The sequence below is a fragment of the Anopheles merus genome, chromosome 2L, assembly GCF_017562075.2.
Source record: "Anopheles merus strain MAF chromosome 2L, AmerM5.1, whole genome shotgun sequence".
Lineage (NCBI taxonomy): Eukaryota > Metazoa > Arthropoda > Insecta > Diptera > Culicidae > Anopheles > Anopheles merus.
The window spans coordinates 21,778,487-21,790,360 of record NC_054083.1 but is presented as its reverse complement, the minus strand read 5'-3'; the positions used below and the strand labels follow the sequence as shown (position 1 = coordinate 21,790,360).

The following is an 11,874-nucleotide window of genomic DNA, read 5'->3' as shown; positions in this document are numbered from 1 at the left end:
TGGCAGCTGTCAAACTGGTGCCCGGCGGGGCACGTGTTTGTTGTTGATGTTTACGAAGCCGCGGAAGCAGTTCACCGATACCAACCCTTTTTTACTCGTGTTTTGCTGTAATTAAAATCATGTTTGATGGTTTGTAAAGCTGCAGTACGTTTATTGGATAGCCCTTTACAGAAAGTACCGTTTTTCCCCTGTTAGTTGATCTTCAAAGTTCGGACGAAGAGTCGCCCGTTCCGGATGCGAATTCGTGCGAAGATCAGGAGTTGATTCAACTGTTTCAGCAGCAAATATCGCCCGCATCGGAAACGGCCGCCTCGTTAAAGCGCACCTGTGGATTACACATCGCCCAATCATGCGATTACGACAAAATTGCCGTCGGCCTGTCGCGCTGCGAGCTGCAGCTGTTTCGAGTGCGCGAGGGCGGGCAACTTGCAGTGGAAAGCAGAACGCTCGGACGGTACGATAGTGGCATCCGTGGCGTGCGGTTCTTTAACGGCGATCCGAACAGCCTGCTGTGCTGCACCCAAGATGGCAGTGTTTTCCTATACGATGTACGGACCAGTGATAAGGTGTTTAGGTATGAAGGTGAGCTTTCCAAATCCGTGTGCAAATCGATCCAACGTTGTGAATCTTTCTGAAGTTTATATGAGCTCTTCTTACCAAAGATACCTCCGAAGGCGCCAAAAAAACCATGACCTCGTGTGACATCAACCAGAACGATCGGGTGCTGTGCGCGTCCAGCGAGGTGCAGAAGACGGGCGACAGTTTTCTCCTGTTTTTCGACGTGCGCGAGCGAAACTATCTCGGCTGCTACTGGGAGTGCCACAGCGATGACATAACGCACGTGCGGTTTCATCCCACCAATCCGGATCTGTTCGCCAGCGCCAGCGTGGACGGGCTGATCAACGTGTTCGACATATCGAAGCTGACCGAAGACGACGCAATGCAGTACTGCTTCAACGTGGAAACGGCCGTCGATTCGATCAACTGGCACGCGGATCCGACCGGGCGCGATCTGGTGTCGTGCGTAACGACCACCAACGATCTGCATCTGTACGACGTGGAAAGCCAGGACAGTGTGGCGTTGTTCGATCGTGCGCAGATAACGAAATCGTTGCGCCGCACGTCGGCAATCGATTGCAATGTGGTCGGTACGCACAACTACGGCAATGGGAGCTTTTTCGTGCTGGCGGGGTCCAATTTTAACCGAGGGTAAGTGTGCTAACGGGTTAAAGGTACACTTTTACGGATATTTTGATAGCGTTTTTCTTTAAATTGATATTTCCAGTAAGGATTGCTTACGCACGCTCAGGTACGACAACAAAACCTTGCTTCCTGATCGATCGTTCGGCGGCAACAAGCAGATAGTACGCGCCAGTGTGTACAACGAAAAGGTATTTTCTTTTTTGCATTACCAATCTTATACCGCAAGCGTTTGTTAGCTTAAGCGCGCGCCTTTTGTATACTGTTACGAACCGAGCTTCTCCGGCAGGCCACGCGAAGGTTTGGCCCTCAGCAAGAGTTGCAGGGTTGTAACGGAGGAGAAACAAACAGCAGCAGAGTGGACAGAGTATTTGATACTTCGCCTACTAACCAGTCCTTCCCGCTAGTTGCTTCTGATCCAAGGTTGGGAAGCCTATGCAGACGGAAGGGGGTGTTTGGCTCGGAAATCCAGGGGCTCTGTCCTATTTCGGATATTTAGAATTAAACGTCTTTACTCCAAGAGCTTCTGCGTTTGAATCCTTCTTTATTTAAAATATGGCCTACTTTTATACTAAATTTATCCTCACAAGTTTACCCGAATATCCGTTCGGACGGGATAATTCGTGTTTCCAGAAACATCTTATTTTCACGTGGAAGGATAAATAATGGTTACTATGATCAGATTGGTAAAAAAAAGAAATTTAGAATCGCGTGCGTAACATTCTCCCCACCATAATTCATCCCAATGGATTATGCTATATTGGCCGCGATTCATACATCATCTTCTTTTTTCAACTGTTGTATAAGTTTCGGAGCCCAATTGCATGGAGCTATCATGCGTTTCTTTGGCGGGACTTTCTGCAAATTTACTTCAGATAGCACTTTTCTTTTTGTTGGTGATGGCGGTGGCTTCTTCACAACCAGCAAATGTTCTTTCTGCTCCACGTCTATGACTGCAACCTTCACTGCTGGTCGTTTTATAACACCTTGGACTGTTTTGACCGACACTGATCTAACTTGTCCATCTGGTGCTGTTGCAGTCTCTACTACCCTTCCTTTAAGCCATTGTCCAGGTGGAGCGTTATCATTCGTGATGATCACTATATCATTAACCTTGATGGGTTCTACCTTGCACGTCCACTTATTTCGTTTGATCAAAGTAGGCAGGTATTCCTTTTTCCATCGATCCCAGAATGTTTTAGCATTGTGCTGTGCCAATCTAAATTGTTGCCGATCCACTTGCGATGTTTCAGTAGGTGCTGGTAAGGAATCTACACCTCTACCAATTAAGAAATGGAATGGTGTAAGAACCTCTTCTTCTTCTGACGTTAGCGGCAAATGTGTTAAAGGTCGCGAATTTAAAATGGATTCGATCTGAATTAAAGTCGCTCTTAATGTTTCTGGTGTTGGGTGCCGCGTCTTCCATTCAGTAACCATATGTCGTAATGCTTTCTTTATGTTTTGAATCAGACGTTCCCAGGAACCTCCGAAGTGCGGTGCTGCAGGCGGGTTGAACTTCCATTCTATTTTATATTTTAGTGCAGCCTCACGTCCCATTCTTAGATCGATATCTTCGACAATTTTCTTCAATTCTTTTTCTGCGCCAACAAAATTTGTTCCGTTGTCACTGTACAGATGTGTTATCTTTCCGCGGCGATGAAGGAAGTTATTCAAACACACCATGAAACTATCGGTGTCCAGTTTCTCTGCTAATTCCAGGTGTACAGCTCTTGTGCTCATACAGGTAAATATCGCTCCCCACCGTTTCTCAGTAGAGCGCTTAACGGTCACATCTAGAGGACCAAAGTAATCTACTCCTGTATGTAGAAATGGAGGATTGTATGGATGCGTTCTAAATGTTGGTAGCGGTGCCATGAGAGGTGCTTTAGGAGCAGCGGTGTTCAAAATACATCTTTGGCAGCAACTTTTCACATTTTTTAAGACTGTTCGTAGATTGATAATCCAATAGTTTTGTCTTAAAACTCCGATTATAACATTATCTGCCTGGTGCATATACTTCTCGTGGTAGTCTCGAACGAGAAGTTTCACAACACGTGACTTTTGGGGTAAAATGATTGGTAAACGCGCGCTGTATGGCAAGCATGATGCATTTTCTAGACGGCCTCTTGATCTTAATATTCCTTTTTCATCTAGAAACGGTACTAGTGTTCGAATACTGCTTTTGTTCGAAATCTCCTTTCTTTTTTCGAGAGCTTCCATCTCTTCAGGAAAACCTTCCCACTGAGCTTTTCGCAGTAATGAGAGTTTAGCCGTTTCCATGTCCCTGTACGATATGGTTCGAGAAAAATTGCTCCGGTTCTTCAAGAAATCGACGTATTTTTTCATAACTGTTTGGTGCTTCAGCAATTTGTCCCACGATGAAAAATAGTATTCTGGAGCAATTGTTTCTTTGTGCACGGTAACGATGTGCTGTTCTTCACCTACTTCATGTACTCCAGGCCAGTCGCGTTCATGCTCTTGTAAAAACTGTGGGCCATTGTACCATGTCCACGAATTACTGGTGATTTTCGTGGCAATATCGGCTGGATTATCCTTTGTGGATACCCATCTCCATTGGTTGGCACTGGTTGTGTCCAATATTTCACTTACACGATGCGATACGAAAACTTCATACTTTCTATGTTCGCTGTTAATCCACGCAAGAACAATTTTCGAATCACTCCAGAATATTGTACGACTAATCGTTAATCTAAGCTCCTTAATTACGCTAGCAGTCAATCTGGCTCCTAAAACTGCTGCTTGTAGCTCTAGTCTTGGTATTGACAAAGCCTTCGTTGGAGCCACTCTAGACTTTGCTGCAACTAGTCGTACGACAAAGCACCCATTGAAATTGCTTCTTGCATATACGGCTGCAGCAAATGCTTCCTGTGAAGCGTCTACAAATGTGTGGATTTCAACTGGATTCATAATTGAAGCAACAATTGGTCTTGGGATGGCTAAATCTTTAACGCTGGTGATCATTTTGAGCCATTCGATCCATTTTCCATGCAAACTATCAGGAATCTGCGAATCCCAATCATTTGTTGCGGCGTTGATAGATTGCATTAGAATACGTCCCTGGATGGTTATGTGACTAATGAGGCCAAGTGGATCATATGCACTCATTACGAAGCTCAAAGCTTCTCTTTTGGTTGGCTTCTTTTCCAGATTTATTCGTCCAAGATCTACCTTGTACCCGAAGCAATCCAATTGTGTGTTCCACTGGACTCCCAGGATCTTCTCGACACACGAGTCTTTTTCCTTTATATTGACGATAGCCTTCACCTGATGTCGTTCTTGAGGAATAGCTTCCATTAGCTCTCGCTTATTCGAGATGAAATTTCTTATATGAAATCCACCATTTTCGTGAACCTGAATCACCTCAGTCACCGTTTTGATCGCCTTTTCCATAGAAAAGAAACTATCGAGGTAATCATCCACGTAATGCTGGTTTCGAATTGGTTCAAGTGCTAACGGGTACATTTCACTATTTTCTTCCGCATTGCGATTTTTCACTACCTGCGCACATGCCGGTGAGCAAGTTGCTCCGAACGTCATAACCTGCATGACGTAAGTATCTGGTGTTCTGGTACTATCGCCGTCACGCCATAAAATTCGCTGCGCATCTTGATCCTCCTTCCGAATTTTCACTTGGTGAAACATCTCCTTGATGTCACCACACACACAGATGGGTCCTTCACGGAATCGAAGGAGCACTCCAAATAAAGATGCCATCTCGTCTGGACCGGTTAATAATAGTGAATTTAGTGAAACGCCGTTGATTTTTGCTGCTGCGTCAAATACTAACCTCGGCTTTGGTATCGGCTTATTTTTGTTCACTACCACAAAGTGAGGAATGTAAAATATTTTTTGTGAATGCCGTTTCAACTCTTCTTTCGTAAGCTTGCGTATGTATCCTTTCTGCTGGTACTCTTCAAATGTTTTGCACAGCCAATTTTTCAAACCAGGGTCCTTTGCTAGCTGTTTCTCTTGCGTTGCTAGGCGATGGAGCGCGTTGCTATAGCTGTTCGGCAATATGACGTTATCATCTCTCCATAGCAAGCCTACTTCGTATCTACCATCCGTTTTCTTCAGTGTTTTCTCGATGATGGTCTCCGCTCTCTCTAATGCTTGAGATTTTACTGTTTTCACCGGTTTAACGCCAAACTCTTCGGTGGAAAAATATCGTCGCATCATTTCAGTCATCAAATCCTCGCTCTTGTGAATCATTAAGTGATTTGTTTCTGATAGACATATTTTGTCGATGCCAAAAATCAACCATCCAAGTTTGGTTTTAATCGCCATTGGCTCTTCCGGTCGTCCCATCTTTCGACCAACCGGCATTAAAAGATGACTGTGGTTTAATCCAATCAGCACAGTTGGACGAGCTTTCTGGTAGTCGGATAATTTGATGCCTTTAAGATGCGGATAACGTGCTGCTAATATGCTGCCAGATAACGTTTGACTTGGCAGTTGTAGATTTTTCACAGTCCGTATACCATTAAGTAAATGTTCTTTTTTCTCGTTCATTCCTTTGATCATGCAGCTCACTCTTCTGCTACAGTTTTCCTGCACCGATAGGTTTTGTGTCCATGTTAGGGTTAATGGATCGGTTACACCGTTTAAGTGCAATTTATTTGCCGTATTCTCTTCGATGAGTGTTAAAGATGACCCGGCATCTAAAAATGCGTACGTTTCTAACGTGTGATTATTGTTTCGCAAAACCACTGGAACAATCTGGTAGTAGACATTTTGGATTGTTTGATGATAATTCATCCGCACTGTGTCGCCAGTGTGCAGTAACTGATGATGGGTTTCTCTGCATCCTTGAATACCGCATTCTCTAGCCGCATTGCAATTGTTCTGGCTATGATTATTCGATGTCAAACATGCTTGACACTGCTGGCTGTTTACCACTATTTCTAGTCTTTCATGTACCGGAATATTCTTAAAACGTTCACATCGATATAGTGCGTGAGAACCCTGACAACATGGACATGGCTGGAAAAATCGTTGAACGTTCCGCACACGTGTATTGAATGGTCTGGTTTGTGTGTTCATCGGGTGAGAATTATGAGGTTGTGGTGGACGATTCATCGGACGATTGTTGTTTATTTCCGCTGGACGTTGTTGATTTGGCGAAAATTGAGGACGATGAAAGTTTACAGGTTGTCGAAATCTTTCATTCCTTTTCGGCAATTTTCTGATATTTTCTGCTATCGGATAAAGCCATTCACTAAAATGTTCAAGTGTTGGTATTTTGTTCTTTTTCTCAAGGCTAGACTTAAATTCGATCCATTTCAATTGTTTATCGGTCGAAAATTTAAAAATTAATTCATCTACTAATCTGTGGTCTTGAAGGTATCCCTCTTTTTTAATAGCTTTGAGGTTGATGATCATGTCTTCCAAAGCATCTGACAGATCCGGTATTTTCATCTGGTTCTCGACTCTAACCTTTAATACTTCTCCAAGTAAATCTTGATACACTTGTTCTGGTCTCCCGAACTGTTCTTCTAATTTCTTCATAATGATTGGAACGTTGTCTGGTTCGAGAAACAATCGACGAACACATCTTTCTGCTTCTCCTTTCAAAGCATGTTGTAAACGATTTAAGTTTTCTACATTGCTGAAACTTCCTTCCTCGGTGGTTTCTTCAAAGGCACGTTTGAACTTTGGCCAATCTTTTGAAGTACCATTAAAATTTGGCAAACTATTGAGGGTCATGCGTTTGATATGAGTTGATGAGGTCAAACCACTCATTTTCAACGCTTCAATTAGTGCCTTTAGGGTTGTATCCTGATTTGTGGATTGCGAAATTTCCATATACTCCGCCCTATCGTTTCTGCATTTCACGCAAACAAATTCTTCATCTTCATCGGGCAATCGTATTACCTTTACGCATGAAGCGTGAAACCAACGGTCGCATTCATCGCAGCGTACCATATCATCAATTTCATCTGGCCTAGTGCACAAGCGACAAGCACCTTGCTCATTTTCAACAAAATATGATCTTCTGCTCGCCATTGTTGAAAGTTAGTATATCTGTGCAGCAAAAAATACACAGATCCCTTTCGACAAGCAGAAAAATTATGTCTCCGACACAACAGACTTCTAGATCGAATGCTTCGTAGAGAAAATTCTCACAGAAACCGATAGCTTCGAAAAAGAAATTTTCTGTTCAATCTTCTTCCGTCTTTCAAGAACCGATAGTTTCGGAATCGTAATTTTCCGCGAAATCTTCTTCCTCTCTGGAGCCACCAAATGTTACGAACCGAGCTTCTCCGGCAGGCCACGCGAAGGTTTGGCCCTCAGCAAGAGTTGCAGGGTTGTAACGGAGGAGAAACAAACAGCAGCAGAGTGGACAGAGTATTTGATACTTCGCCTACTAACCAGTCCTTCCCGCTAGTTGCTTCTGATCCAAGGTTGGGAAGCCTATGCAGACGGAAGGGGGTGTTTGGCTCGGAAATCCAGGGGCTCTGTCCTATTTCGGATATTTAGAATTAAACGTCTTTACTCCAAGAGCTTCTGCGTTTGAATCCTTCTTTATTTAAAATATGGCCTACTTTTATACTAAATTTATCCTCACAAGTTTACCCGAATATCCGTTCGGACGGGATAATTCGTGTTTCCAGAAACATCTTATTTTCACGTGGAAGGATAAATAATGGTTACTATGATCAGATTGGTAAAAAAAAGAAATTTAGAATCGCGTGCGTAACATATACCTTTCACTTCCTTTTCTTAAGTACCTACACGCACGCCTTTGTAGTAGTAGTATGACACCCCTTGCACGCGGAAAGGGGAAGTAGTTTACCGATCCCATCCTGCACACATCTATCTTGTCGTTATCATCGTTCGGCGGGCGCGCCTTATCTTTTTACATCGTTTCTTTTTATTTCCCACCCATTAACGGGCCCTGTTTATTTCTTCTCCCTCCCAAAACACACCAATAGGACCAGTATCTGATTGCAACGGGCGAATGTGGTTTGATTACGCTCTGGAAGTGCCGAACGGATGGGTCGGAACAGACGGGCGTCAATGGGGCGAGCAAAAGTCTGAAGCAAAAGCTGCACGTTAGTCACCGCGCGAAGCCGTATTGATCGTGCCGCGCGTCATAAGAAGAGAGAACGTGCGTTTGTGTTAATTTTAAAGTGCGAAAAATACAACACATTGTACAAAACGGAAGCAAAACGTGTGTTCTGAGCTTTCTTCATCGATGGAATGTGTCTGAATATTAGATCGTTAGCGAGAATCGATTCCTAAGCATATTGACATTGGACGTAGATTTGGTGTCTTATTTTCCTTTGTGCCCCTTGCGTGGGGTGCGCGCTTTGATTGATTCTAATTGATTTTATCGCCAGCCGAAGTTAGTGGAAAATTTGACACTCTGGTCTGGTTTGGTGTACCGATCAACCGATTGCCATGGGTTCGAAGACGAGCATCATCACGAACGAGCAGCTGTCGGAGTACGCGGAGCTAACGTATCTTACCAAGTCCGAGATCATTTTTATCCTGCAAAAGTTCCTGCTGCTCGATGATGGACGCAACTTTTCACTCACCAAACGGTTCCCCGAGCAGGAGGTGGTGAATTTGTTCCCTCAGTTAAAGGTAAGAATGGGAATGAACGCACAGAAGTGGACAATGTTGCATATTGTGCTTCATTTTAGCATAATCCCTTCCGCGATCGTTTGCTGCACGTGTTTTCGTCGGAAAATGATGACAGGTTTTCCTTCGAAGACATGCTCGATCTGTTTAGCGTGCTGTCGGAAAAGTGTCCACTCGCGGTGAAGGCGTCCTGGGCGTTTCAAATATACGGTAGGTTCGGATTGATGTGTGATTGTTATCCATATTTTCGCTTAGTAGTGTTTTTTGGAATTTTTTTCAGACTTTGATGATGACAATCTGATCACAAAGGAAGACATCCTGGAGCTTTGCGATCGGATCACGCAGCAGGATCGGTTGGAACAGGAGGAAAAAATGAATATCGCTGATCTGGTAAGTAGATGATCAAAATTTCATATCTTGACATCTACAATATTTTATCGTTATTTTACTTTCTAGCTACTTAAAGAAATAGATCTGCAAAACAATGGTAACATTGGCGAGTTTGAGTTCGTTCACGCCATGAGCAAGATGCCAGAATTCCGCCAGACTTTCTCATGTCGCGTTTGAGGCTTGTACTAACTTTTCAACAACAATAAACTACGCCATTGACTTTACATTGGATGAAAATTCTGAAGAAGTTCAGTTTACTTTATTCGCTATTTCAAACGTTACATATGGTACGCCCACATGACTGTGGTGCGAGAAGTGTATTTTGTGTGGCTGTTTCGGTTTGCTCTTTCAAGAGCAAAACAAAGAGTATGGAGGTGGAAAGAAATGATAAAAATCTACTTTATGTGCGTCCGGGCGCAGTGAACACACTCTAGTGCGGTGCTAGTAAGGTCTGGGCGGTGGACCACCTCGCATCATACCCGGCGGTGGGCCTCGCATTGGTGGCGGGGCACCACGCGCCATACCCGCCATCGGATTGACGCCAGGCATCATGGCAGGCGGTGGTCCGCCGGGAATCATCGGACGCATCTGGGGCGGAGCGGACACCTGCTGTCCCCTGCCCACCGGGGCCATATGCTGCTGCGATGGTCCTCCGACACCGCGCACCGGTCCCTGCAGACCGGCCGGAACGCCGGCAATATTGGCCGGCATACCGCGGCCCGTCACCCGACCCATACCCGGACCACCGGCACCGCCCGGTATCGGTACCCGCGGCAGGCCCTCTTCCGGCGGTGGCGGCCCTTCGATTGTGAGCGATACGATGTTGCCACCGCGCAGCAGCACAAACCCGAGCACGCGCTTTTCCTCCCGCTCCGGCAGCTTCGTGTTTTTCGGCTTAATTTTCCGGAACTCCTCGCAGTCCCCCAGGATGAGGTTCATGTGTTTGTCGAACGCTTTGAACGTGCCGATGAAGGTACGCGAGTCCTGCAAAACGATCCGCACCCTGTAGTTCAGGAGCTGGATCATTTTGTTATTTTTGCCGATCGTCTGTAAGGAGAGGGAATGTTGGAGGATAAACTCATTGCGAAAAGGCATGAACGGTGCATGTTTATGGGGCGCAATCGTGTGCCGCCGACGCCATAACCTGCGTCGCGATGGTTCGGCCGTAGGCTTGTGTTTACATTCGGTTTTTGCGCAGGAAACTTACCATTTTCGCAACAACTCACGGCACAATCACACAAAGGAAATATATATGCGTAGTTTACGCACTTTTGGTGGCGAAATAAGCTTTATTTTACACGATTTTGCCCGCAAAATATTTACCGCATCCGAAATGATGCGGTTTGGACTTTTTTGTTGAAGATTTGTGACAGCTTGCTGGACAAGGTGTATAGATGACGGACGGTGAGTTAGTCAGAAAAAAATACGATATTTACAAAACATACATGCTGCAAACAGTCGCATAGTAGAGTTTTGTCATCCAAACAATTTCAATTTTTTTTTGTTAAGTTCAAGGATAGCATAAAAAAGGATAATATATTTCTCTACAGCACTAATTGAGTTTGAAAAACTGTTTGTGTCCTCGGCCAGTCGGGATGTGCCCTTTGTTCCGCAGTCGTCGAACCGCTTCCCGTAAATACTTCGGCTGAATGGCCCCCGTTTCGCCAGCCTTTTCCATCACGTCCAGTGCCTCCTCTACGACCTCTCCGACGAACACTTTCGCTATGCCGGACATGGCAATGACCACATTCTGCGATACGGAACATCCGGTGATGGTTTGCATCAGACGCTTGACGGCTGCCTTGGGAAATGCCGCCCGGCGATACATTTCGTACCGATCCAGCTGCTCTTCGGTGAAATTAGAGACAAGCACCCTAGAAAAAAAAAGAGAAATCGTTGGGAAGAGATTTTCCTTGGGCGGTACCATTCCATTCCACTTACTGCATCTTTTCGCGCTCCTCCTCCTCCAGCTCGCGCTTGCTCTTGGTTTCCTTGCGCTTGTCACGCTCGCGGTCTTTCTGGTCCTTCACCATCAGTATGCTATTATCGTGTCCCATTTCCGGCATGATGATGTCCTCAAAATCGGTCCGCAAGTCCGGTTTATCTTCATTGCCGGACGAATCCCGGCGGCTGGATGATGGGGGCGGATCGAAGAAGTCGTCCTCCGAGGAGAGCAGCGATTGCAGATCCTTCTTGTTATCCGACGGCATGTTGTCGTCCGAGCTGCTTGGTTCCAGTATGTTTTCCATTGTGCTGGTTGTGTGTCTGATGTTAAATTTAAGGAAAACGAGGAGCGAAGATCGCCCTCCGTGGTGTTTGTTTACGTTTTTAATTTCTTTGCGGGACTGCCATCAGCAGACGTCAAGGAACAGACGGTCAAGGTGGCTGCAGACAAGATGCAATCAAGTTGAAACTCTTTACGATTACGTAAGTTTTTAGCAAATAAGTGCAAATATTTTCATAGAACTTCTTTTTTTAGTATTATCAGTTCGTTTTTAGATTATAAATTAATCTAAATATTTAATCCTTTTCAAATTAAGCAACATATTCACCTTGATCAGAGGATGACAACTACGGCTCCATAGTCCACCCCATACGTGATGTTACATCTTCAAACAAAAAGCAGCTAGTGGGCCTGTTTTTGCAAACGACTCGAACGCACATATGACGTCACGGTAG

At 44.8% G+C, this 11,874-nt stretch overlaps 5 protein-coding genes across 5 annotated transcripts; 2 read left to right on the top strand and 3 right to left on the bottom strand.

Annotated features, from left to right (window-relative positions):
- Positions 1-4: 4 nt before the first annotated feature.
- On the top strand, positions 5-8,305 carry LOC121591943 (WD repeat-containing protein 89). Its single transcript, XM_041913063.1, has 5 exons — positions 5-129; positions 196-582; positions 663-1,209; positions 1,286-1,391; positions 8,154-8,305. Exons 1-5 carry the CDS (start codon positions 120-122, stop codon positions 8,298-8,300), a joined length of 1,197 nt encoding a protein of 398 aa, XP_041768997.1. The 5' UTR covers positions 5-119; the 3' UTR covers positions 8,301-8,305.
- On the bottom strand, positions 1,387-7,914 carry LOC121591940. Its single transcript, XM_041913059.1, has 2 exons — positions 5,009-7,914; positions 1,387-4,940 (listed from the first exon to the last, which is right to left on the bottom strand). The coding sequence occupies exons 1-2, from the start codon at positions 7,222-7,224 to the stop codon at positions 4,898-4,900; spliced, it is 2,259 nt and encodes a 752-aa protein (XP_041768993.1). The 5' UTR covers positions 7,225-7,914; the 3' UTR covers positions 1,387-4,897.
- A 309-nt stretch (positions 8,306-8,614) lies between the features above and the next one.
- LOC121591947 (calcium and integrin-binding protein 1-like) lies at positions 8,615-9,427 on the top strand. Its single transcript, XM_041913071.1, has 4 exons — positions 8,615-8,808; positions 8,868-9,015; positions 9,086-9,195; positions 9,262-9,427. Exons 1-4 carry the CDS (start codon positions 8,623-8,625, stop codon positions 9,370-9,372), a joined length of 555 nt encoding a protein of 184 aa, XP_041769005.1. The 5' UTR covers positions 8,615-8,622; the 3' UTR covers positions 9,373-9,427.
- LOC121591946 (small nuclear ribonucleoprotein-associated protein B) lies at positions 9,416-10,580 on the bottom strand. Its single transcript, XM_041913070.1, has 2 exons — positions 10,403-10,580; positions 9,416-10,242 (listed from the first exon to the last, which is right to left on the bottom strand). Exons 1-2 carry the CDS (start codon positions 10,403-10,405, stop codon positions 9,637-9,639), a joined length of 609 nt encoding a protein of 202 aa, XP_041769004.1. The 5' UTR covers positions 10,406-10,580; the 3' UTR covers positions 9,416-9,636.
- A 102-nt stretch (positions 10,581-10,682) lies between these two features.
- Positions 10,683-11,843, bottom strand: LOC121591945 (transcription initiation factor TFIID subunit 11). Its single transcript, XM_041913069.1, has 3 exons — positions 11,748-11,843; positions 11,137-11,580; positions 10,683-11,069 (listed from the first exon to the last, which is right to left on the bottom strand). Exons 2-3 carry the CDS (start codon positions 11,442-11,444, stop codon positions 10,748-10,750), a joined length of 630 nt encoding a protein of 209 aa, XP_041769003.1. The 5' UTR covers positions 11,445-11,580; positions 11,748-11,843; the 3' UTR covers positions 10,683-10,747.
- Between the last annotated feature and the right edge of the window lie 31 nt (positions 11,844-11,874).